At 21.9% G+C, this 25,401-nt stretch overlaps 9 protein-coding genes across 9 annotated transcripts; all 9 read left to right on the top strand. All coding sequences in view use genetic code 6, as the record gives it.

Annotated features, from left to right (window-relative positions):
* Positions 1 to 3,456: 3,456 nt before the first annotated feature.
* Positions 3,457 to 3,774, top strand: TTHERM_01100570 (hypothetical protein; the record flags this gene model as incomplete). The annotated part of the gene is made up of 1 exon (XM_001030312.2): positions 3,457 to 3,774. A coding segment is annotated over one exon (318 nt), but the record flags the coding sequence as incomplete, so codon positions are not given.
* A 260-nt stretch (positions 3,775 to 4,034) lies between these two features.
* Positions 4,035 to 4,648, top strand: TTHERM_001100569 (transmembrane protein, putative; the record flags this gene model as incomplete). The annotated part of the gene is made up of 2 exons (XM_012799864.1): positions 4,035 to 4,075; positions 4,339 to 4,648. The coding sequence occupies 2 exons, from the start codon at positions 4,035 to 4,037 to the stop codon at positions 4,646 to 4,648; spliced, it is 351 nt and encodes a 116-aa protein (XP_012655318.1).
* Positions 4,649 to 4,962: 314 nt separating this feature from the next.
* Positions 4,963 to 6,132, top strand: TTHERM_01100560 (hypothetical protein; the record flags this gene model as incomplete). Its single annotated transcript, XM_001030311.2, has 1 exon — positions 4,963 to 6,132. The coding sequence occupies one exon, from the start codon at positions 4,963 to 4,965 to the stop codon at positions 6,130 to 6,132; it is 1,170 nt and encodes a 389-aa protein (XP_001030311.2).
* A 934-nt stretch (positions 6,133 to 7,066) lies between these two features.
* On the top strand, positions 7,067 to 7,689 carry TTHERM_001100559 (transmembrane protein, putative; the record flags this gene model as incomplete). The annotated part of the gene is made up of 2 exons (XM_012799863.1): positions 7,067 to 7,403; positions 7,466 to 7,689. 2 exons carry the CDS (start codon positions 7,067 to 7,069, stop codon positions 7,687 to 7,689), a joined length of 561 nt encoding a protein of 186 aa, XP_012655317.1.
* Positions 7,690 to 8,728: 1,039 nt separating this feature from the next.
* Positions 8,729 to 9,759, top strand: TTHERM_001100558 (hypothetical protein; the record flags this gene model as incomplete). The annotated part of the gene is made up of 2 exons (XM_012799862.1): positions 8,729 to 9,698; positions 9,743 to 9,759. The coding sequence occupies 2 exons, from the start codon at positions 8,729 to 8,731 to the stop codon at positions 9,757 to 9,759; spliced, it is 987 nt and encodes a 328-aa protein (XP_012655316.1).
* Positions 9,760 to 12,573: 2,814 nt separating this feature from the next.
* TTHERM_01100540 (MATE efflux family protein) lies at positions 12,574 to 15,131 on the top strand (the record flags this gene model as incomplete). The annotated part of the gene is made up of 3 exons (XM_001030309.2): positions 12,574 to 13,159; positions 14,105 to 14,911; positions 14,995 to 15,131. The coding sequence occupies 3 exons, from the start codon at positions 12,574 to 12,576 to the stop codon at positions 15,129 to 15,131; spliced, it is 1,530 nt and encodes a 509-aa protein (XP_001030309.2).
* Positions 15,132 to 15,674: 543 nt separating this feature from the next.
* Positions 15,675 to 17,577, top strand: TTHERM_01100530 (MATE efflux family protein; the record flags this gene model as incomplete). Its single annotated transcript, XM_001030308.1, has 3 exons — positions 15,675 to 16,443; positions 16,577 to 17,383; positions 17,441 to 17,577. The coding sequence occupies 3 exons, from the start codon at positions 15,675 to 15,677 to the stop codon at positions 17,575 to 17,577; spliced, it is 1,713 nt and encodes a 570-aa protein (XP_001030308.1).
* A 956-nt stretch (positions 17,578 to 18,533) lies between these two features.
* TTHERM_01100520 (oxalate/formate antiporter) lies at positions 18,534 to 20,429 on the top strand (the record flags this gene model as incomplete). The annotated part of the gene is made up of 1 exon (XM_001030307.1): positions 18,534 to 20,429. The coding sequence occupies one exon, from the start codon at positions 18,534 to 18,536 to the stop codon at positions 20,427 to 20,429; it is 1,896 nt and encodes a 631-aa protein (XP_001030307.1).
* A 732-nt stretch (positions 20,430 to 21,161) lies between these two features.
* On the top strand, positions 21,162 to 23,594 carry TTHERM_01100510 (MATE efflux family protein; the record flags this gene model as incomplete). The annotated part of the gene is made up of 4 exons (XM_001030306.1): positions 21,162 to 22,005; positions 22,210 to 22,614; positions 22,950 to 23,351; positions 23,428 to 23,594. The coding sequence occupies 4 exons, from the start codon at positions 21,162 to 21,164 to the stop codon at positions 23,592 to 23,594; spliced, it is 1,818 nt and encodes a 605-aa protein (XP_001030306.1).
* Between the last annotated feature and the right edge of the window lie 1,807 nt (positions 23,595 to 25,401).

The following is a 25,401-nucleotide window of genomic DNA, read 5'->3' as shown; positions in this document are numbered from 1 at the left end:
TTGTGATATTTTTAATTATAAAAAGTAATTAAAAACAACAAAGCTCTTTTTTCTTTTTCTTTTCTTTGTGCTTGCTTTTTTTTGTTCTTTCTTTGTTAATTTATTTATCTCATGCTTTTATTTTCAAATTTTTTATTTTTTTTATTAATTAATTAATCTTATTATTTCATATTTTTACTTCATTTTTTCCTTCAAATTAACTATTTAATGATATATTTTTTCTTCAATATTTAAAAAGTGAGAATTAAATTGGTGATGAAGGTGCATCAGGCTTAGGTTCTGGTTTAGCAAATTGCATTAATCTCTCAAATTTGACACTTGACTTTAAGTAAAAACAGTTTATTTGTTTTGAATTGTGATATTTTTAATTATAAAAAGTAATTAAAAACAACAAAGCTCTTTTTTCTTTTTCTTTTCTTTGTGCTTGCTTTTTTTTGTTCTTTCTTTATTAATTTATTTATCTCATGCTTTTATTTTCAAATTTTTTATTTTTTTTATTAATTAATTAATCTTATTATTTCATATTTTTTCTTCATTTTTTCCTTCTAATTAACTATTTAATGATATATTTTTTCTTCAATATTTAAAAAGTTCCAATAAAATTGGTGATGAAGGTGCATCAGGCTTAGGTTCTGGTTTAGCAAATTGCATTAATCTCTCAAATTTGACACTTTACCTTAGGTAAAATCAGTTTATTTGTTTTGGATTGTGATATTTTTAATTATAAAAACTAATTAAAAACAACAAAGCTCTTTTTTCTTTTTCTTTTTCTTTTTATTGTGCTTGCTTTTTTTTGTTCTTTCTTTGTTAATTTATTTAGCTCATCCTTTTATTTTCAAATTTTTTATTTTTTTTATTAATTAATTAATCTTATTATTTCATATTTTTTCTTCATTTTTTCCTTCTAATTAACTATTTAATGATATATTTTTTCTTCAATATTTAAAAAGTTCCAATAAAATTGGTGATAAAGGTGCATCAGGCTTAGGTTTTGGTTTAGCAAATTGCATTAATCTCTCAAATTTGGAACTTTCCCTTAGGTAAAAACAGTTTATTTGTTTTGGATTGTGATATTTTTAATTATAAAAAGTAATTAAAAACAATAAAGCTCTTTTTTCTTTTTCTTTTTATTGTTCTTGTTTTTTTTTGTTCTTTCTTTGTTAATTTATTTAGCTCATCCTTTTATTTTTAAATTTTTTACTTTTATTATTAATTAATTAATCTTATTAATTCATATTTTTTCTTCATTTTTTCCTTCTAATTAACTATTTAATGATATATTTTTTCTTCAATATTTAAAAAGGTCTAATTAAATTGGTGCAAAAAGTGCATCAGGCTTAGGTTCTGGTTTAGCAAATTGCATTAATCTCTCAAATTTGACACTTGAACTTAGGTAAAAACAGTTTATTTGTTTTGAATTGTGATATTTTTAATTATAAAAACTAATTAAAAGCAAAAAAGCTCTTTTTTCTTTTTCTTTTCATTGTGCTTGCTTTTTTTTGTTCGTTCTTTGTTAATTTATTTAGCTCATCCTATTATTTAAAATTTTATTCTATTTTGATATTTATTTAAAATTTACACAAATTTATTATAAAATATTAGCCTAAAGAATGAATCATAAAAATTCAAAGTAATAAGCAAGTGTCTTAAATCAAAAAGATTAGTTGTCTTTAAAATATTATTCTGGTGATAAACAAGTCACGAAAAAAGGATGAATGAATCAATATTAAATGTTTGAATAATATTATATAATATTTTGAAAAGTTTTTTTAAATCTAAAATATAAACTGATATATAGATAGATTTTATTATTGATTTTATATTTATAAATATTATTCATATTTATTTTTGTAAGTTAATAAATTATTTATAATAAATAAAAAAATTAAATTTACTTAAATAAATTAATTCCTCTTAAGTAACCCTATGGTTTCTCCAAAAATGATCAAATAATTTGAACCTGTTAGTGTTATATTATTTCTTTTTAAAAAAAACCGGTTTTCTAAAAAAATTTTGTAATTCTTAATCCAATTTTAGAAAAAGTTTGTATTATATATAATATAATACTATTTTATCAATATCAATCAATCATTATTTATAGTATTTTAGTAATATTTAGGCAATTAATTTGAATCATATTTTATAAATATAAAATTCTAAGAACTTATAATTATTTATTTAAAATTTCATTTAAATATTATTTTAGCTTCAATATATATATTCTTTTATTTCTATTAATAATTAAATACTTAATAAATATTCTTTTACATGTAAATAATTTAGAATAAAAATCAAGAAATCAAATTTATAAGAATAAAATAAATTTAAATAAAATTTTATTTCAGAGTTTTTTAGTTGAATTAAAATAATATTGTTTATTAATAAAATTTAAGATTGATTAATATGTATGTATGTATGTATGCTTTAGATATTTTTATCTTAATTTTACGCAACCCTTTTTAATATTCAAAATTTTTGATAATTTGAGGGTGTTTATTTTACAAATCTTATTTCTTCATTCAAACTAAAAATCAATGCACTCAGTAATGTAGTAAAGCACTTTGATGTTTAATAAAAATAAATCTAATAATAAATAAATATTTAGTTAATTAATAAATTAAATTTTAGTCTAATATTTTCTTTGTTCTAAGTAATTAAATTAATCAAATAAATAGATAAATAACAATGTTAAGCTCATATTTTATCAATATAAAATTAATGATTAATTTTTTACATCTATTTAAATAAAAAGTTTTAATCTAATATTTTCTTTGTTCTAATTAATTATATTAATCTGATAAATAACGCAATCTACCTCATATTTATTAATATATATTGAATTATTAATTAATTCACATCTATTTATTGCAATAAATTAAAATCTTATCTTTTCTATATTCTATTTATTCTAAGTAATTCGATTAATCTGATAAATAACATAAATCATATTTTATCAATATAAATGGATTGATCAATTCATTCATATCTATTTATTATAATAAATTATAGTATAATGTTTTCTTTGTTCTAGTTTAATCTAAATAATTAGATTAATCAAATAAATAAATAAACAGTAAAGCTCGTATTTTATCAATGTAAATTAAATAATTAATTTATTAATTTTCATCTATTATTATAAATTATTACTGCTCAGCTAAAAAGAGAAAATGTAATAGAGTAATAATAGGAAATTGTGAGAGATATTTAATGTCTTTTATTTATTTACCTATTAGGTAGTCTATTATAAAATTGAAAAGCATCTATATCAAACTTAATAAATAAATTATTAAATTAAAGTAGAACGCACTCAGTTTCCTACTTTAAATACTTGGGAGGGAATTAATTGATAAATAATTAATTAATTAAAAAAACAAAATATTAAAAGTAAATTAATAAGTAAATAAATAAATAAATAATACTTCAAATAGTTATCAGATAACCTGGTTTCTTTCTATTAAAAAAAAAAATTCAGAATTAACAATTAAAAACTCCGTAAATAATTAATTTAAATATAGTTTCTATTTATTATATAATAGGAACCAACAAATAAATAAATAGTCGATGTAGCAGGTTAACCAAATTACATTGGATAACTCAGGCTTATCTAAAGCTGATGAGTTCAGCATAGATCCAATTTAATAATAAATTCCTGAAACCTTAGTTAAATAAGATTATAGCCTTTAATAACTAGAAAAAATACATCTCACTAGCATTGGAATGAGAGAAATGAGAGAGCTTACTAACACAATACGTCTTCAAACATCTCAAATTTGAATACAGACTATAGCACAAGTTAGTAGATAAGACGATAAGAAAACAACACATCAAATTCATATTAAGATGAGTCTAACTTCATTTTTTCTTCTGAGGAAAATGATAATTCTACTATTTATAATAAATTTCAATTATGTTATTCATTATTTTTTTTTAATATATAAAACATTCAATTTTATAAAATATTTTATTAGAAGCCTAAGATAATATAAAATTAGTTCAAAAATATCTTACTACAAAAGACCCTTTCACAATCAAAAATGATACAGAGGAACATTCAACAAAAAAAGTAAAACTTTGGGTAAAAATTATACTATTAGCTTATTTTTTTTATTCAATAAAAATATTTTGATACATAAATACATAAACACATAAATACTTAGTTCAAAAATAAATTATTTTTTTATGAATTAAAAGAAATATTTATTATGCTACTAAATATATTTCCTAATAGCAAAATAATTATTTAAGAATAGGTTGATTTTATTTATCCAAATTTATTTATTAATCTTCAAATACAAATAAATAAATAAATATTTATTTATTTTTTTAACTAAATTTAAGCTTAAAAATAAAGATATGCCTACTTAACCAATCAATAATAATGACGATTTAAGGAATTCAAATGAGTATTCTATTTATGAACAATAACTATTGTAAGTAGTAGATAATCTAATAATAAATAATAGAGAAAATGAAATTATATTTTAAGTAGCAATAACTTTTTCAAATATTAATTTCTTTCTTTATCACACAACAAAAAATTTAAAATCAAGCTAAAGATAGGAGAAAATAAATACTAATAATAATCTTAATAAATAACAAAATTATTTTTGTCTGTGTGGTAAATTTTACTAATCTACAAAAGAAATGACATCTTCTTTATATAATCATTTAAAAATTAAACACTTTTAAAATTTGAAATAGAACAATAATTAATATAATAGCTATTTTAAAATTTATAAACCTTTTAGCTTTTACTTAGGTATTACATCCTCTTTAGATAAATACTTTAATTACTTCGAATCTTACATTACCACTTTACTAAAAAGCTAATTATTTTAATATTACTATTATAAAAATGTTTTTGGATTAGATTTTATTGAACAATTATTATTAGATATCTTAAATGGAGAATAAATTATTTAAAAATACTTTAACGAATTATAATTAAATCTAGAGAATATTATGCCTTTATCTTCAAATGATCAAAATAATAATCTTAATAATCCAAAATTAAAAAGAAAATAAAGAATTTCTTACTCTTAAAATGAAGAATTTGAATAAATTTAAAAAAAGACAAAGACAGAAGAATAAGACTCTTTTAATTCTATGAAATAAAATATCTATTTGCCATCTTAATTGTATACATTTGAAGGAAATAACAAATCAACTGATTTGGATATAATCTCACCAAAAAAGGATGAACCTAAATATACCATAATTAATGATATCATGAATATATAACAATTTGATATTAATGGAGACAATAAATTTGCTTAATCAATATGCTAAAAAAAGATTATTCCTCGCTATATCATAACAGATAAAGGAATCCTTTAATTCAATTCTTCAGATATTAATTATGTTAGTCGATTTGGTAAAGGCAGTAAAGTAGAATGGAGTCTTGATAAAAATAAATAGAAAACTATGAGAAATGAATAAGTTCTATTAGAAGCTTTAAAATAATTTGGAAAAAAGAAACCTATATTGTCTGCTTTAGCTGCAATTCCTCTTTCTAATAACCCCACATTTTTTTGGAAATGTTAATATACAGAATAAAGCTAATTAGGAATAATGAATGATGTATTCTATCTATTATAGTAATATTTACCATATGATAAAATTTCTGGATTTAGAGTTTAGAGATTTGAATTCGAAGATATAGAAGACATGAAAAAAGTAATCAATGACTATTCACCAGCTTACAAAGAAAAATTACTTGTCCCTCTGTACTTTGGTTAGAAAGGAGACAACTATCTTGAAATAATTGATCAACTAAAAATTAATAGTAATTAAAAACTAGTCGTGTTAAAATGGATAGATCAAGCTCATTGGGAGTCTGATATCTTTTATCAAGGCAAGCATTTTTCTTCCAATTTAAATCTAGAAGAAACAAGGTCTGAAATGATAGATGTTGAATAAATGCAATTCAGTATCTTTTTATGGTAAGATGGAGAATATGAAGATAAGGTAAAAAGGAAGATAGAATAAGATATTTATAAATCATTAAATTTAATACCAGATTGTGTACAATGTTTATTGCCATCACGCTTTTATAGTGATACTCTTTACATAACATAAAATATTAGTGATTGGTAATTAGAATTATAATATTTATTTAATCAATAAATATGATCAATCTATCTATTTGTTTGTTGTTTATATATTTAGTAAGTAAATAAATTTAATTTTCATTTATACTTTTTTAGTTAATATAGCTGTTCCTGCATTTGAAATATCATGGATCATGATATTTCAAATAATTTTTATAATATTGTTTTTCTTTATTTTACACATAATTTTTTGATATCCAAAATTTTTGAAAATTTGAGGTGGATATTAATAATTTATTTATAGATAGATAGATCTTTTTCTTTGTTCTAACTAAAAATGAAAAATACTTAATCAGGTTAAGCAACTAATTTAATAATTATAAATTGAATATAATTTATTTTTAGTTAATATCTTAATTAATTATGGTCTAACATAATTGCCAAATGAGAAAGAGAAATTGTATTGCAGTAACAATTGTAATTATTTGCGCTACTTACTTTATTTACTAACTTTTAGATGAATATCAATTTGAGTACTTTAAAATTTTAAAAAACACTATTTCATAAATAATTACTAATAGATAAAAAAATCATTTTATTTGAAATTTGAATAAATTTTTTGATTGATACTAACAAAAAATAAATATGATAGACATTTATTTAGTGGATTTATTTATTTACTTATCAGGGAGTCAATTGATTTTACATCAGAAACTATTTAATTTAAAAGTGTTTTATTTTTTATTTAATAAACTTAACATTAAATTAGAGAGTACTGAATTTTTTTCCGACTTTAAATACTTTCGGATAAGAATTAAGAGATAAATTATTTATTAAATAAATAACTAAATATTAAAAGTAGATAATTAATAATTCTTTGAATACTCAATATACAATCTAGTTTTTCACAGCAAAAATAAACTCAGCAAAAGTGATTAAAAACTCATTTAACAATTTATGAAAAATAATATATTTTTATATTTCATAATAGGAGCCAGTAAATCAATAAAAAATCGATGCAGAAGGTTGATCAAATTATATTGGATGACTCAGCCTTAAGTAAAACTAATGAGTTCAGCATTGAGTAAATTTAATTATCAACTAATCGTACCTTAGTTAAATTAGATGATAGCCTTCTGTAACTAGATTATGGTAGATCTTTCTTATAGCATAAAGATAGAGCTTATTATTAAAAGATGTCCTCAAATATCTCAGATTAGTAAACAAACTAATGCGCTAATTATACAACAGAAAGTTAAGAATTCAATTAATCAAATTCATATTAAGATGAGCCTAACAATTCTGAGTAAAAAGATAATTCTACTATTTATAATATTGATGAATATAAAAAAAGTAATTCACTCATTTTTTAATTATCATAATAAAACATTTAATTTTATTAAATATTTTATTAGAAGCCTAGGATAAATTAAAATTAATTCAAGAATATCTTTCTGTAAATGATCCATTAGCAATCAGCAATGATACAGAGAAATAATCAACAAAAAAAAGAAAAATTAGTGTACAAATTAATCTATTTGTTTATTTGTTCTTTTATTTTGTTTTTTCTAGAGTTTTTCTTTTTTTATTAAATAAAAATAAATATTTATTTATTTACTCGAATGCTAATATTTATTGAATTTTTAACAAAATATAAGCGAAATAGTGAATCATAAATGATAGCTGAACCAATTAATGATGATGATAAAGAAAATTAAAATAAATTTCTTCTTTATGAATAAAATCTATTGTAAATAGTAGATAAACTAATATAAAATAAAAGAGAAAAAGAAATTACATTTTAAGTAGCAATAACATTTTCAAATATTAATTTCTTTCTCGATTACACAACAAAAAATTTAATGTCAAGTAAAAAATAGGATCAGAAAAAGTAAATGAAAAATGACATTATAATATAACAAAATTATTATTGTCTTTGTGGTAAATTTTACTAATAAATTATAAAAAGAAATGCATCTTCTATGCATAATCATTTAAAAGTTAAACACTTTTAAAAATCAAACGAGAAGAAAAACAGGTACAGCGGCTATTTATAAATTTATAAAAATTTTCATGACTATACTGGTCAAGGATCTTCTTTAGAAAAATACTTTAATCGCTTCAAATCTTACATTAATACATTATTAGATAGTAAATTGTTTGAATATTACTTTTAAAAAAATCTTTATGGATTAGCTTTGATTGAACAATTATTATAAGATATCTTAAATGGCGAATAAATTATAGAAAAATATTTTAGAGACTTATAATTTGAATTAGAGAATCTAAACCCTTCTACCTCTTCAGATAATCGTAATAATAGTCCTATTAATCAAAATTTATAAAGAAAATAAAAAATTACTTAAACTTAAAATGAAGAATTTGAATAAATATAAAAAAAGACAAAGACAGATGAATAAAAAACTAATAATTATAGGAATTAAAATGACTACAATAAAACTCCATAATTTAGCTTGGATACATCTATTAACAAATAATAAACAGAAATAAAGAAAATAAATCCTTCTTCTTCTTAAAATAATAATAATAATAATAATAGTCCTAATAATCCAAAATTAAAGCGAAAATAGGAAATTTCTTACTCTTAAAATGAAGAATTTGAATAACTAAAAAAAAATATAAAGATACAAGAATATAAATATGAAGATTTCAATTCTATGAAATAAAATGACTACAATAAAACTCCATAATTTAGCTTGGATACAACTTTTAACGAATAATAAACAGAGCTAAAAAAACTAAATCCTTCTTCCTCTTAAAATAATAATAGAAATAATAATCCTAATAATCCAAAATTAAAACGAAAATAGCAAATTTCCTACTCTTAAAATGAAGAATTTGAATAAATATAAAAAAATATAAAGATACAACAATATAAATCTTTCAATTCTATGAAATAAAATGACTAAAATAAAACTCCATAATTTAGCTTGGATACAAATTTTAATGAATAATAAATAGAGCTAAAAAAACTAAATCCTTCTTCCTCTTAAAATAATAGTAATAATAATCCTAATAATCCAAAATTAAAACGAAAATAGCAAATTTCTTACTCTTAAAATGAAGAATTTGAATAAATTGAAAAATAGACAAAGATAGAAGAAGAATATGAATCTTTCAATTCAAACATGAATTAAAATTACTGCAATAAAACTCCATAATTTAACATGGATTCAACTATTAAAGAATAATAAATAATGTTAAAGAAAATAAATTCTTCTTCTTATTAAAATTGCAATAATAGTCTTAGTAATCCAAAATTAAAACGAAAATAACAAATTACTTACTCTTAAAATGAAGAGTTAGAATAAATATAAAAAAAGACAAAGACAGAAGAATAAAAGGAATTTTTTAATTCTATGAAATAAAATATCTATTAGTCATCTTAATTGTATACATTTGAGGGATATAGCAAATCATTTGACTTGGATATAATCTCACCAAAATAGGATGAACCTAAATATACAATAATTAATTATATCATGAATATTAAACAATTTGATATTAATGGAGACAATAAATTTGCTTAATCAATATGCTAAAAAAAGATTATTCCTCACTATATAATGACAGATAAAGGAATCCTTTAATTCAATTCTTCAGATTTTTATAATGTCAGTCGATTTGGTAAAGAAAGTAAAGTAGAATGGATTCTTGATCAAAATAAATAGAAAACTATGAGAAATGAATAAGTTCTATTAGAAGCTTTAGAATAATTTGGAAAAAAGAAACCTTTATTGTCTGCTTTAGCTGCAATTCATCTTGCTAATAACCCCAAATTTTTTTGGAAATGTTAATATACAGAATAAAGCTAATTAGGAATAATGAATGATGTATTCTATCTATTTTAGTAATTTTTACCATATGATAAAATTTCTGGATTTAGACTATAGAGATTTGAATTCGAAGATATAGAAGACATGAAAAAAATAATCAATAACTATTCGCCAGCTTACAAACAAAAATTACTTGTCCCTCTGTACTTTGGTAAGAAAGGAGACAACTATCTTGAAATAATTGATCAACTAAAAATTAATAGTAATTAAAAACTAGTCGTGTTAAAATGGATAGATCAAGCTCATTGGGAATCTGATATCTTTTATCAAGGCAAACATTTCTCCTCCAATTTAAATATAGAAGAAGCAAGGTCTGAAATGTTAGATGTTGAATAAATGCAATTCAGTATCTTTTTATGGTAAGATGGAGTATACGAAGATAAGGTAAAAAGGAAGATAGAATAAGATATTTATAGATCATTAAATTTAATACCAGATTGTATACAATGCTTATTGCCATCACGCTTTTAAAGTGATACTCTTTACATAACATAAAACATTAGTGATTGGTATTTAGAATTATAATATTTATTTAATCAATAAATATGATCAAAATATATGCTTGTTTACATATTTAGTAAGTCATTAAATTTTATTTTCATTTTTTATTTTTTTTATTTCATTTTTATTTTATTCATTTATGTAAATTTGAATAATTTTTTTGAAATGTTGAAAATAAATAATTGTTTTTAAAAATAAACCATTTTTTACTTAATAAAGCTTTATCAAATTTTTAGTTTTTATTTGTTTTTCAAGCAGGACATAAAGATAAATTTTTTTCAGTTTTACAACCACTTTCTTACTTTAAGTATTTTGTTTCAACCTTTATTTTAAAATAATTAAAATATTGACCTACCTACCTACCTAAAATTTTGATGAATTAAAACTTAAGACATCTATAGCAAATTATTTTATTTAAATATTAAGTTTGTACTACGGACTTAAATTAAATAGCTTCTTATATTTTTTGCCATGGTTAAAAAAGCTTGAAATGCTTACTTGCTATTTTTCAATTAAAATATTGGTAAATATTAATTCTGATGAAAAGAAATTCAAAATGATTAATGTCTAGTAGTTTTTTACTGAATTAATTTCTAAAAAATATTTAATAATTATACAAAGAGACGAAAATAAATTGAATTTAGTAGAACATTAATTAATTTACAAGTAAAAAAAATGCAATGAACTTTTAATTTATAAAGGAAAAAATTAATGTCTACTTGTTTTTTATTAAATTAATTTCTAATCAATACTTAATAATAATTCAAAGAGACGAAAATTGAATTTTGTAGAACATTAATTTACAATTCATGAAAATACAATTAACTTTTAATTAGAAAGGAAATATTGTTTGATAGCACATTTATAAGAATTTCTTTAATTTAAATAATATAATCCACACAATTTTGTCAAATAGGCTTATTTTCTACTTTAAAAATATTGTTTTATTATTGAGAAAATTGTTTAGATTCATTTAGATTTCTACTTAGGATTAACTAATATTTCTAGTAGAATGAGTTGCTTTTAAAACTTACTTTTTTTTATTAAATATGATTACAGCTTTATATTTTAATTAATTTTGTTTTGACTCTCTAGTTACATTGATTGTTATAAGAAGTATGCTATGGCAAATTTAATAATGAAGTCAAAATTATAAAATTTCCTTTATTTTTTAAGTCTATTGCAAATTATTTATTATTTTAAAAATTTTTTATGTCGCCTGTTGATGTTTACAAGCCTTTTTGTTGTAAAAAGTAAGTTATTTAATTTTAGAAATTAAAAATCAAGCGTTATTTGCTTTATTTTTCAGATAATTTTAGGTGGCTTTTTTGACTTTCAAACGACTCTAAAATAAATTTGTTTATTAATTGTAAATCTGTAAACTGTAAATCACCAATTTTAAAATATTAATGAAGAGCCTCAAGAAATTGAATAAATACTATGTTTATTATGTATCTATTTCTACTATAAATAAATGTCAAAGTAAACTATTTATAATAGCTAATTTAATGACAATTTTGAAAATACTTAATTTTGTATTTATTTCAAATACGCTGCTTTCTTTAAAGCCAAGTATATAATAATGTTTATTGTCCTACCTATCATAAAACACTACAAACTATTTATTCTTTTTACTAAGTTTATTTAGAAATTTAAATTTGTTCTAATTTATTTTAGTTTCCAGTAAGTAAATATTTCTTATAGAACATTAAAAAAAATGAAAAAATATAAAGATATGAATATGTAATGAGCTTAGTTATTACTAACAAAATTTAAAAATAGTAAAAATCACTTTGAAGAATAATACTCTACTTTTTGATGAAAATACAGTATTCAATTAGGAGTTATTAATTGGAGATTTAGGTGAATGAAACGTATTTCTATCAATTAGGTAATTATGCTTAATAGAGAGAGAAACTTGAAATTAAATAGCGCTTGGAAGAAATTATGTTGGCTTATAAATATTTAATTAAGAAAAATTTCAAGCGATACTACATTTAAAAAAGGAACTACTTAATAATAAACGAAATTATCAAAAGTGATTTTCTTTGTTATTTTTAGATAATTAGGTCTACACTGTAAATCTACAATCCCTAGGAAAAGACATAAGCCAAAGACAACAACAATAACAACATAAAACTCAATTCTTAAAAAAAGCATAAGAAATGGGTGAGAATAATGAATAATTAGAAAAAAAAGATTAAATTGTAAATGTTCTAATGGTAGATAATGACAATAGATCTGTCGTCTCTACACATTCTAAAGATAATTCTGAAGATATCCCTGAAGAAAAATCTCTCATTTACATCTCTAGTTTGAGAGATTTCAAGAGCCTTCTTAGATCATGCATTGAGAATGCTATGGCCTTTCTCTTCGATTGGATCCCAAATATCTTAACTCTCTACTTTATTAACAACAACACAACTCAGCTTGAAGCTAGTGGCTTCGGTTTAGGTTTAATCTGGGCAAACAGTATCGGATAAAGTCTCTATTATGGATTAAGTAGTGGTTTTGAAACATTAGCAGCTCATGCTCATGGAGCTGGTAATTACGAATAAGTAGGCATTTTGTACCAAAGAACGCTCTACATTACACTAATAATGTTCATACCTATTGGTCTTTCGCTCTATTTTGCTGAAGATATTTTGATGCTTTGGAACTCAGATGAAGAGCTTTGCAGGTAAGCCGGACTATATTGCATTAGTGCTTTGCCTGGATTATTCTTCGCTGCTATAGCTTTCTAATTCAAAGGTAAAAACAATACTTAATTTAACTTATTCAATAACTTTATAAAATAGATATAAATAAAGTATAAGTTTTTCTTAACTAAATATTCTTATAAACAGAACATTTTAAATATAATCCCACAACATTCATTTATCATAAAGTATATTTTTATATTTACGCCAATCCAAAACATTAACATAAGCAAGAAAGCAAATCAAAACTATTTAATTTCTAAAAAAGCCTAATTTTAAATCAAATCTTTTTATGTTTTTGATCGACTTAAATATTACACACTAACTTTTTAAAAAATCTATAACCAACTTTATTTACATTTATCTAAAAATTCTTTGAAAAAATGTTTTAAATTACAAAGGATAAAAGCAATAATTAATGATAAAGAATATCATTTTATTGTAATTATTTTATTTAATATTAATCATCCAAGAACATTTTTACTTTGATTTGGATTTATAAAAATAAACCATAATGCTTACTATCTTACTTTATTTGAAGAAGCGAAAATAATTAAATCTTTCAATGAACAAATCTTTGAGATTTATTACATTTAATTTTAAATCTAGTTCTCTCTTGTTCACAAATATTCTTTACTCAATTCAACCATCAAAGGTGCTTCATTATTTATTTCTTTAATTAAGTTAAGCCAAAAATAAATAGATTAATAAATCTAATTACATGTTTTAATAAATTGAGCTTAACAACTTAATTAGAAGGCTTATTACTTTTATAAAAATGTAAGGATGATAATTTAAATTTTGGTTACAGTTTACTAAATTTCAAAGCTTTTGCAATCTTATTTACCTTTGTAAACTTTCTCAATGAATCAAAGAATTAATATTATTTTAAAATAAATTTCAAGAGTTTTTTGAAATATAAAAATTAAGTTTACAATTAAAACTGATCATTTTATATAATAGAAAACAAACTAATATTTATTTGTTTTAATAATAGCTTCTTTAAATGCTTAAAACATCTATAATTTGCAATATTAAGCTGTAGCTTGGAGTATTCCTTTCCACTGGGTGATCTCTTATCTCTTTATTTCAGTCTTTTAGCTGAAGGTTATTGGCGGTGGTTTGGCATTTTCATGTTCATAATTTACTTCGCTTTACTTATTGTATTACTTAGTAAAGTAAAAACAAGAATATCAAAAATGTTACATTCCTTTCGATAAAAGATGCATGCAAGAAATCATCCCTTTCTTGAAAATTGTTATCCCTATTGGATCTCTTTTAACTCTTGAATGGCTTGTTTATGAAACTTATTCGATTTTAGCTTCTAACTTACCTCAAGCATAATTTTCTGCCCACATTGTACTGTCTAATTTTAATACTATTTATTACTAACTACCAGAAGGTTTTTCAATAGCTACTTCTACTTTTGTAGGAAATGAAATGGGTAGCAACAAGCCTAATAGAGCTAAGAGATTTGCTAAATACGGTATGATCATAGCTCTATTAAACTTTTCGCTCACATTAATGCCAATTTATTACCTAAAATATGAAATCATCAAAATGTTTTCAGTCGATGAAGAAGTCCTTACAATTTTAGATCAAACCTTTAATGTCTTTATTTTTGCTGTTATTTCTGATGCTTCTCAAGTTATGTTGACAGGATTAATGAGAGCAATAGGCAAAGAGCAATTCAGTAGTGTATCATTCATTTTTTGTTATGTCTTCTTTGGAATATTTTGGGCATATATCCTTGCTTACGTCTGCGAGTTCGAAATATATGGTATTCTCTTTGGTGCTATCATAGGTAAAATATATGTCTTTTATTTGCTTTTAATATACATAAAAATCACCATTCGTTTTTAAGCTTACAAAATTTTTAATAAAAAGGTTCATCATCTTATAATATTTTGCAGCTTTATTAACTTCATAAATCAGACTGGCACAGTTTGGCAGAATTCATTTAGGAAAGAATAGGATCCAACGAAAGCTTAGAACTTAAGGAAATTAAAGAAAATTTAGTATGAAAAAAAGAAAATTGATTTAGTTTACATTATTTAATTTCTTATTTAAACATAAACATATTATTATATTACATTAGTAATTTATTTATATCCTATGTCTATCTTATCAAACATTTTTAAATATTAATGTAAATTTAAATTTTTGAGCATTGATTTTGATTAACTTTCTGTAGTGTCTACGTTAAAGTAATCCCAATAATTATAATTAATTCTTTCCAAATAATTAATTCAGTTTTTATTGCTGTTAAGATAAATAAGAATTTATTATTATTCAATTCTTTTATTTTATTATATATTTTCGCTATACCATAAAAGACTATTAATGAAGCAGGTTATTTGATTGATCTATTTAAATTATTCATTAGTTTTTAATCAGAATAATTTCTAAGTTACTTCCTTAATTTTATGCAAAACAATAAAGCCACAAGTAATTTAAATTAAAAATAATTCGTTAAAATAATGCAAAATTTTTATAATTAAAATTAATTAATTGCTAAAGTTGATAAAGTTAAACTAAATCTTTAATTAATAGTATTTATTTTCTTAATGAGTTAATATAATAATAATATACAAAGAGATCATTCTGCTTACATTGCTATTAATTTTAGCTAAAATTAAAATACTCAAGAGCAAATGAATACCTAAGATAAAAGTATTGATTCTTATTTAAGCAGTAAAACTAATAGATTTCAAGAAAAATCATTAGAATATAATGATAAAACACATACTAACTTAAGCTAGTAAATGAATGATAATCAAGAATAAATGACAGAATTTAATAAAATATATCACTATGATAATAAATCTTAAAAAAATTAAAGTATTAAAGATAACTAAATAGACATAGAACAAGAAAATGATATTTTTTCAATATCAAATAGAAACGATTTCAAATAGCTCTTTAAGTCTTGTATTGAAAATGCTTTGTCATACTTATTAGAGTATATTCCAAATATTTTTACTTTGTATCTCATAAATAACAATTCAAATTAAATAGAAGCAAGTGGATTTGGTTTAGGTGTAATTTGGATTAATTGTATTGGTTAAAGTTTGTATTATGGTTTAGGAAGTGGCTTTGAAACATTAGCCGCCCATGCACATGGTGCTGGTAATTACAAATAAGTTGGTCTATTGTACCAAAGAACTCTGTTTATTTCTTTGGTCATGTTTATACCTATTTGCTCTTGTGTATTTTTTTCAGAAAACATTTTGTAATTATGGAATTCTGATATTGAAATATGCAAATAAGCTGCTAATTTTTCAATTTATGCTTTGCCTGGATTATTCTTTGTTGCAATAGCTTTTTAATTCAAAGGTATTCATTCATTGACCAAAATTTCCTTTGAATTATGCTTTAAAATTACAAATTTATCTTTATTTTTAATTTACAAATAATTAAATTAAAATTTAAAAATAAAATATTTTATTTATTTTAAACAAAAAAATAGCTTCGTTGAATGCATAAAATATTTATGACCTCCAGTATAAAGCAGTTGTTTGGACTATTCCTTTTAATCTTCTAATTTCTTATATGCTTATTTCTTAACTTGGATTAAAAGTTAATGGTGGCGGTTTGGCTTTTTCATTCACTCAGCTTACCTAACTTTTATTGCTTTACTATTTAGTAAAATAAGACAGTCAATACTAGAAGTGTTATATTCCTTTTGATAAAAGATGCATGTAAGAAATTATTCCTTTCTTGAAGGTTGCAATTCCTATTGGGTCTCTTCTCACTCTTGAATGGGTAGTCTACGAAAGCTTTTCAATTTTAGCTTCCAATTTACCTCCTGCTTAATTTTCTGCTCATGTCATTTTATCAAATTTTAATATTATTTATTATTAAATCCCTGAAGGATTTTCAATAACAATATCGACGTTTGTTGGAAATGAAATGGGAAATAATATGCCAAATAGAGCTAAAAGATTTGCAAGATATGGACTTATTATTGCTTTCTTAAATTTCTCAATAACGCTGATACCAATACTTTATTTCAAGTAAGAAATTATTTAGATGTTTTCTGTAGATGAAGAAGTCTCGATAATCCTAGACTAAGCTTATAGCGTTTTTATAATTGTTGTTATCTGTGATTCCTCTCAAGTAATGCTAACTTGTTTAATGAGAGCTATAGGCAAAGAATAATTTAGCAGCGTGTCTTTCATTCTCTGCTATATTTTTTTGGGAATTTTCTGGGCTTATCTACTAACTTATTAGTTAGACTTTCAAATTTATGGCATCCTATTTGGAACAATTATTGGTAATTCAAATTTTAATTTTAAATTAAAAAAAAATATTTTAAAATTAATAAAAATAGGATGTCTCTCATATGATATTTTGTAAGTTTATCAGCTTTATAAATCAAATTGGCATGTTTTAGCATAATTCATTTAAGATAGAATAGATTCTCATAATTTATAAGAATTAGAAAATATTAAGTCACACTTAATATGAGAATCTAAATTTAACTAACTCCCTAACTAAGTTACTTGAAATTTATTCTATTTAATTCAATGAATTTTATATTTTAGTTCATAACTGTTTATTCGATTATATACTATTTATTCATAGTTTATAAAAATTAATATAACAATATTTTAAAGAAGTAGAACTAATTTATTTCAAATTTCTAAAAATATATTTATTAATAAACAATCTTAAATATTTTTAAAAAGTGATAAATCATATTTATTTAAATACACCTACCCTATTTTATTAGCTTTATTAGTATTAGTTTTAGTTTTAAAAATTTTTTAATTTACTCTCTAATTCTTTTTAAAATGGCGAAAATTTTAGATATGGAAAAATGATGAAAATAAATTCTATCATTTTAATTTGTTAACATACATTTATTTTCAAAGAATCTGTTTTTTTGTGGGTTGTATCTTTTACATAAAAATTAATTTGTATTTAAAATAACGGGCATATTTAAATTATTATGTTAATATAATTCAAATTATGAAATAACAGATTATGTTATTTGTAATTTTCAGTATTTTGACAGAATCAATCAATATATATTTAATTATTTTCTGAATTATTTGTATGATAATATCTTTTTGAAACGATTGTAATTTTTATTAGTAAAATATGTAACAAGGAATAATTAAATATGTTTCATCAAATATTTAATTTATTCTACTTCTTTTTTGATAGACAGGAAATGTAAAACTAACTTGTTTTCTTTTGAAATAAAGAAAATTTAATTGTTTTTTTTTCTACCTAAAACAATAAATAAATTATTGTTGTAAAAGATTGTGTATACTTTTGGCTATCTTTAAAGCACATGAATAGTTGATTTCTTGGATTTAATAATTAATTATTAAATTAATTAATTAATTACTTGAGTGAAAACACAAAAATTTAAATATTACTAATTAATAAATAATTAAAAATATATAGTCCAATCAATGAAGATAGTTATTAGTACCAAATTTAAAGCAGTGTTGACTCTTATAGGAGGATTCTTTTTACTTTTGACAAATGGCTCCATATTTTTGTGGGGTTAACTTAATGTTTATGTTACATCATATTTTAGATAGAAGGAGGATGCTGGATTAGATTTAAGCATAGGAGGAGCACTCTTTCCAGTAATGATGGCTTCTTTAGCAACAGGTATCCCTTTTGGCATAAAATTACTTAAGTTTTTTGGTTCAGCTAGGGTCTGCTTACTAATTAGTGTAGTTACTTCCTCTATGATGGTCATTTTGTCAAGCTTTGCCCAAAGATTTTACTAATTTATTATCATTTATGGAGTTATTGGTGGATTTGCACAAGGAACTGTTTATTTCGTACCAATTTATATGGGTTATTTATACCTACCAAACAATAAAGGTTTAGTTGCAGGGATAAACACATGCGGATTTGCATTAAATGCCTTTTTTTTTGGATTGCTCTTCTTTCACTAAGTTAATCCTTAAGGATTACCATAAATTAGCAATCATGATGGATATTCATATTTTGAAGGTAGTTCTATTGAGGTCGCTAGAAATGTGCCTGAAGCTATTAGAACTCTTGGATATATTTTCTTAAGCGTCTCAGTTGTAGCTAGTCAGCTAATCATGTACCACCCAAATTAAATTGGTGAAGAAGAAAAGAGACTGAAAAGATAACTAGACAATAAAGAGAAAGAGATAAAAGATTTAAACTAGCTTAAGTAAAAAATATAAGAAGTAGATTCTAATTTTAAAAAAAATAATGATTAAATTCCTTAAGAAACGCTTTAAACAGAGAGTATTTAAAAAGATTAACAATTATTAAATAAACATATTCACCTAGCAAAATTAGAAGAAGAGTTGATTTAACAGTAAATCCTAAGAGTTAACCATGAAGATCAATAAAAGGAACAAGTGTATATTTATCCAGAAATTTTAGATTAATTTACTCAAAATTAATCAGACAGCGAAAATCAAATTTTTCATCATCATAATTTAGTCTAATTTATGTAACAAGACCATCCTAATAAAGACTAACACAAGAACTCATTTATTTCTGTAGTTTCATGTAAAAATGAGTAAGAGCTTTAGCTTTATTTATAATCAAAGGAGAAATAAGTTGAATAAAATTTAATAGAGTTGAAAATAAAGAATAAGCTTGCAGAAGAATAATTAAATTAGTAAGGAGCTCCATCAATTGCGATTTGTTTAAAGCAGCCACAGTTTTATATGTCTATATTTTTGGGATTCCTCTCTATTGGTTTTGGACTTTTAATTAATGGTAACTACAAACCTCTTGCTAAAGATTATGGGTTTACAAATGATAGCTTTTAATCTTTAGTTGGTTCAATTAGTGGAATTGCAAATGGATTATGTAGACCTATGTGGTCAACTTTACTTGATAAATTTTCCTTCAAGAGAGTTCTTTAAGTATTGCTTACAATCGAAATAATCACATCTCTTTCGCTATAGTCTACACATATAAACTAAGTTTTCTTTATTTTATGGATTTGCATTATTCACATGACTCTAGGAGGTACTTTAGGAATGTGGCCAGTCTTTTCCTCATAAATTAATGGAGTAAAAATTGGTTCATAGCTATATGGATTCTATTGGTATGGATTTACGCTTGCTAATCTCCTTTAATTTTTGCTAGTTCTTTATACTAAGAAATCAATTGGTTTCAATAAAATATTTTATATCTACTTTGCTCAAGCATTTGTTGCATTATGTATTATTACTTTCTACAATTTTAAAGTAAATTGGTCTAAACACTACATCTCAACTCCTAAAACTTAGCAATCATAAACTATATTTGAAACTTAACTATAATCAGAACCAGTTTAATAATTAATAACTTTAGCAAAATGAATAATAATAATTAATATTAAATATATTTATTTGTTTGATAAAATAGTTAACTAAAAAATATTTTTTCGAAAATTTTTAAATTCATAAATATTAGTGGTAATGCTATATTAAATATTTGTTATTAAAGCAGTTTACAAGATTCCTTAATACATTATATATAAGAATAGGAATATAATTTTTACAGTAGTTCATTTATCTTATTCAAGCTAAAATTTTTTATGTTAAATGTTTTCTTATTTATGAGCTCAAGTGAACATTATTTTGCTTAAAATTGAACTGGTTTTGGTACATTTTAGTTAAAACTATGATAATATTAATTAAAAAATACTATAATTTGTTGTTTTATTTGAATTACCACTTTAAAAATTATTTTATAATTAGTAAGCAACATTTTATAATAACTTTATTTAACTTTACAAATTTTTTTTCTAGTATAATAATTAATTTATTTACTTACTTATTTATTTATTAATTGTTTAAAATACAAAAATAATTACAATGAAAGATGGAATTCATTAAATTAAATTTGACTTTAATACAAATGTTATTGATATTTGATAAAAGTAAATGTAAATTTAGATTTGTTCATAGAATCAAAGTTGATAAAAGCTAAGGATTATAATTAAAAAACTAACAACCAAAGTAGAGAAAGGATTTACTTAGTTTTTTTGTATTTATTTTGTAAAAATTAATTTACATTAAGATTTATAAAAATTCAAAATAAATAATTAGATGAGTAAAAATATAGTTTCTATTAATAGTAATAAAGCACCAAATATTTAGCATTCATATCTGAATAGTTCATCAAATAATGAAAGTGATGACAAACCAGTACATAACGAAGCTAATTTTTACAAGAAATCATAGTCAGTAGAGCATTTAAGATTTAGTAGTCCTACCAAAAAGATGAGAAGCTAAACTAACAAGAGTTTTGGTGCTAAAAAGTCGTTTTAAGAGGTATATTCTACAAGCAGAATGTTTGGCCGCAATACAATTTAAAAATACTAATCACTCTTAGACTAGCCTTAGACAGAAAGCAGAACAGGTACCCTGCAAAATATAGAGAGAGGATTGCTAGTTGAAGAAGATCAATATGAAGATAATTAAGATTAAGATAAGGAAATAGTAGAAATAAACATGGAAGCAAATTTTAAATGGTTATTAAAATCATGCATTGAAGAAGCACTAAGTTTCGCCTTAGAATGGGCTCCTTCAACAATTATTTTATATTTCATAACTTAGAATAATGACGAAATTACAGTTAAAGGATTTGGTATAGGTGCCGTATGGAGTAACTGCATAGGTTAAGGTTTATACTATGGTTTATGTAGTGGATTTGAAACAATGGCTTCTCATGCTAATGGAAATAAAAACTATTAACTAGTAGGACTTTTACTTAACAAAACAGTGTTTATTTCAATGATACTTTTTATTCCAATTATGTTAGCGATGTTATTTTCAGAGTATATTCTAAATGTCTACAATACAGACGAATAAGCTTGCAATATTGCAAGCTAATATTGTTAACTTGTAATTCCTGGCTTATTCATAGCCTCGTTTTATTATGCTTTGAAAGGTATTACTTTTGATATGTATATATATTTATTTCCTTGTAAAAGAATTAAAATTGTAATTAATATTATAAAATCTATCAATGGATTTATTTATTATTCACTTTTAACTAACCAAGCTAAGAATTGATAATAAATAAGCATTTCAAATACATCTTACCAAAATATTAGTTAAAAACCATACAAAATTAAACATTTTTTATAAATAGCTTTTCTGAATGCTTAAAATGAGTACAGAATATAAGTTTACACAGCGTCTATCAATTTGGCAACAGTTGTTTTATATAGTTATATTTTCATTTAGTATCTAGAAATGGGTATTAAAGGAGCTGCATTAGTTTTCGTACTTAGTGAGTCAACTTGCTTAACATTGCTCTCCATATTCACATTTTTTAAAAAACATCTTCACAAATGTTTTATTTCTTTGTCAAAAGAAATGTTCAAAAACTTAGCTGATTACCTGAAAGTTGCAGTTCCAATTGGATCAATTGTTGCTGCAGAGTGGATGATTTTCGAATTAACAGCCATTATTTCTTCTAATCTAAATGATAATTAGTATGAAGCTCATTTAGTTCTCTCAAACTTTAGTGCAATGTGTTTCTAATTTTAAATTGGTAAAAAGACAACAATTTTTTTACTTATTTTAATTTTTATAATATTTATTAAATTAAAATTAAGCAAATACATATTAATTGCTTTATTTAAAAATTTTTTTAAATGATAACTAAAATAATTATTAAATTATTTAAAAATTAATAAAAATATAAAATCATGATAGTTAATTTTTTAAATTTAATTTGCTTTATCTTAATATTTTAAATTGATTAAAATTTATATGATAAATTAAAGAAGGGATATATTTAATTGAAATAAACTCTAAATTTAAAAACAATTTATAGAATAAATTAAAAAATTGATTTTAAAAATTTTTAATTTAAATAATATTTAGGATATTCAACAGCAACAGCAACATTTATAAGTAATGAAATGGGTAATTAAAATGTAAAAAACGCCTTGAAATACACAAAATATGCTCTTTATATAATTTTAGGACACTTACTTATTGTCATTTTACCCCTTATTTTTTTAAGAAGTTATATAGCTGATATGTTTACAAGCTCATAAGAGATAAAAGATAGTTTACTTTCAGTGTATTTTATATTCATAGGATGTTTCTCATTAGAATCATTTTCTTCTATAGCCTCAGCCTATATGAGAGCAATAGCTTAAGAAAATTATACAAGTATTTGTTTCTTTCTTTGTTACGGAGGATTTGGTCTAGTTTCAAGCTATCTTCTAGCTTATTAGGCAGACTTAGGACTAAAGGGTATTTGGTTAGGAATGCTAATTTGTAATATGTTTATTTATTTATTTACTTATTTAGTTTATAATATTAGCTTATTCTAAATATATTTTTAATTTATTAGCTGTAGGATCTTATATTATTTTGCTTGCAATTTAAATATTTAGAGTTGATATAAATGAAATGGCTAAAATCATAGCTGAAAGAGTAGAAGAAGATGAAGAATAAGAATAGTAAGAAAATTAAAATGATTAGCTTGCTATCAAAAATACTGAAACTGAAGATTCATGAATTAAGACAACAAAATATTTAGTTTATCTAATTAATTTATAGGAAAGCTTAATAATTTAAAAAAAATCCTTTGTAAATTAATTATATATTATTTCTATCTACTTTCTAAAATTAAACTCTTAAATTATCTAATTTTATCATAACAATTCATTCTTAGCAGAAAGAAGGAGTTGGTAGTAGTTTATTAATTTATTATCAAAAATGCCTTACAAAAGTATAGTATTAAATATGGAGAAGAGTCTAGGAATGATTTTAGGCGAAAAATATTGATTGAGGCTGCAAGAAAATGTTTTTTTATAATTAATCTTTAAACAGTTTATATGTAGTTTTTTTACATAAAGAATCAGCAAATAAATTAATTATTTTAAAAATTAATTAAGGTGTAGCATATATGTTTATAAGACCATTATTAAGCATGAAATCAAAATTGATTAAATTTCTGTTAATCAAATATTTATTAATACCTCCAATCCAAAATTAAAATTATATTTATTTTACTTTACTTTTACATTACAAAAGTTTTTAAAAACTTTTTTCTAAAAAATAGATTTACTTATAATTAATTATCATTATTTTATGAATAACATTTATTTTACAAAAGTTTTTAATTATTCATTAATTGGTATGTATATTTTACATTATCATGTTCCTAATTTTCTATTGATTAAATCAATATCAATTTAAAAATTAAAAAAGATGATAAGAAATGATAAAAAATCTGATCAGAATCAAAATACCTATTAAGCAATATCTATCTAACTAACTACTGTAGCTACTCTTCTATATGGAGGGTCCAAAAATAAATAAATAAATAAATTATTTCCAAATACTCTTCTTCAAAGTCTTTACCTTCTCTTAATATTATTAATAGTTTTAGTAATAATTACATTAATTAATTTTTATATAATATTGTAAGATATTTTAAAAATCTAATTAGATTCATAGTTTGTTTTTTATATGTTTTACTTTAAAGAATATGAAAAAATTAATTCTTTTAAAATGAAGAAGTAATTAAATTTTAACAAGGAAAAAAAAATTTTTCAAAATTTTTCCTCCTTATTAAAAAATCATCCATATACTAAAATTAACCTTATTGACGAGTACCTACCTACCTATCTTACTTAGTTTTTTAATTATTTATCACTTCTTTAATCAATCATTTTTTTTATTAATTAAATTGTTAAAAAGAAAAATTTTGTTTGCCAATAATTGAATTTCTAATAAATCCTCTATTTTTTCTATTCGAAAACCTAAATATTGTAGCTAAGCTAAATATAAATAATTATTATATTTACAAATATGTAATGGATTTAGCTCTCTATAATTTTAAAACTAATTCTACAAGAAATAAACACAATGTAATTAAAATTGAATATTTTTAAAGCTATTATATGTGTTTTTAATTCAAAAAAATTGCTTTTAAAATTTTATTATAACTAACATATTATTTACTCAAAATTTAGATTATTTGATCCACCTATTTATTTACTTACTTCCAAAGATTAATTAATTTATTTTTTCTAAACTAAATTTAATCATCATCAAAGATATTCTTTTATTGTATTTGAGAAAATCACTCTCAAAACTTTTATAAAATATAAGTAAATGTATATGTAAATATTCTATTTTTATTGATAAATACTTTAAGCAAGAAAATATTCCTTTATTGATAGATAACAATTCTACTTATTTTTTATGTAAAAGATATTTTATATTTTATATTTTTAAAATTTTAAGCATTAATAAAGAATATAAAAATATGTTTTTATCTGATATAAATGTTGTCTAGTAGAGAATATTTTTATAA

The sequence above is a fragment of the Tetrahymena thermophila genome (assembly GCF_000189635.1).
Source record: "Tetrahymena thermophila SB210 genomic scaffold scf_8254418, whole genome shotgun sequence".
In the NCBI taxonomy this organism is placed as follows: domain Eukaryota; phylum Ciliophora; class Oligohymenophorea; order Hymenostomatida; family Tetrahymenidae; genus Tetrahymena; species Tetrahymena thermophila.
The sequence above is the reverse complement of the archived record's forward strand: the minus strand, read 5'-3'. Positions and strand labels throughout refer to the sequence as shown.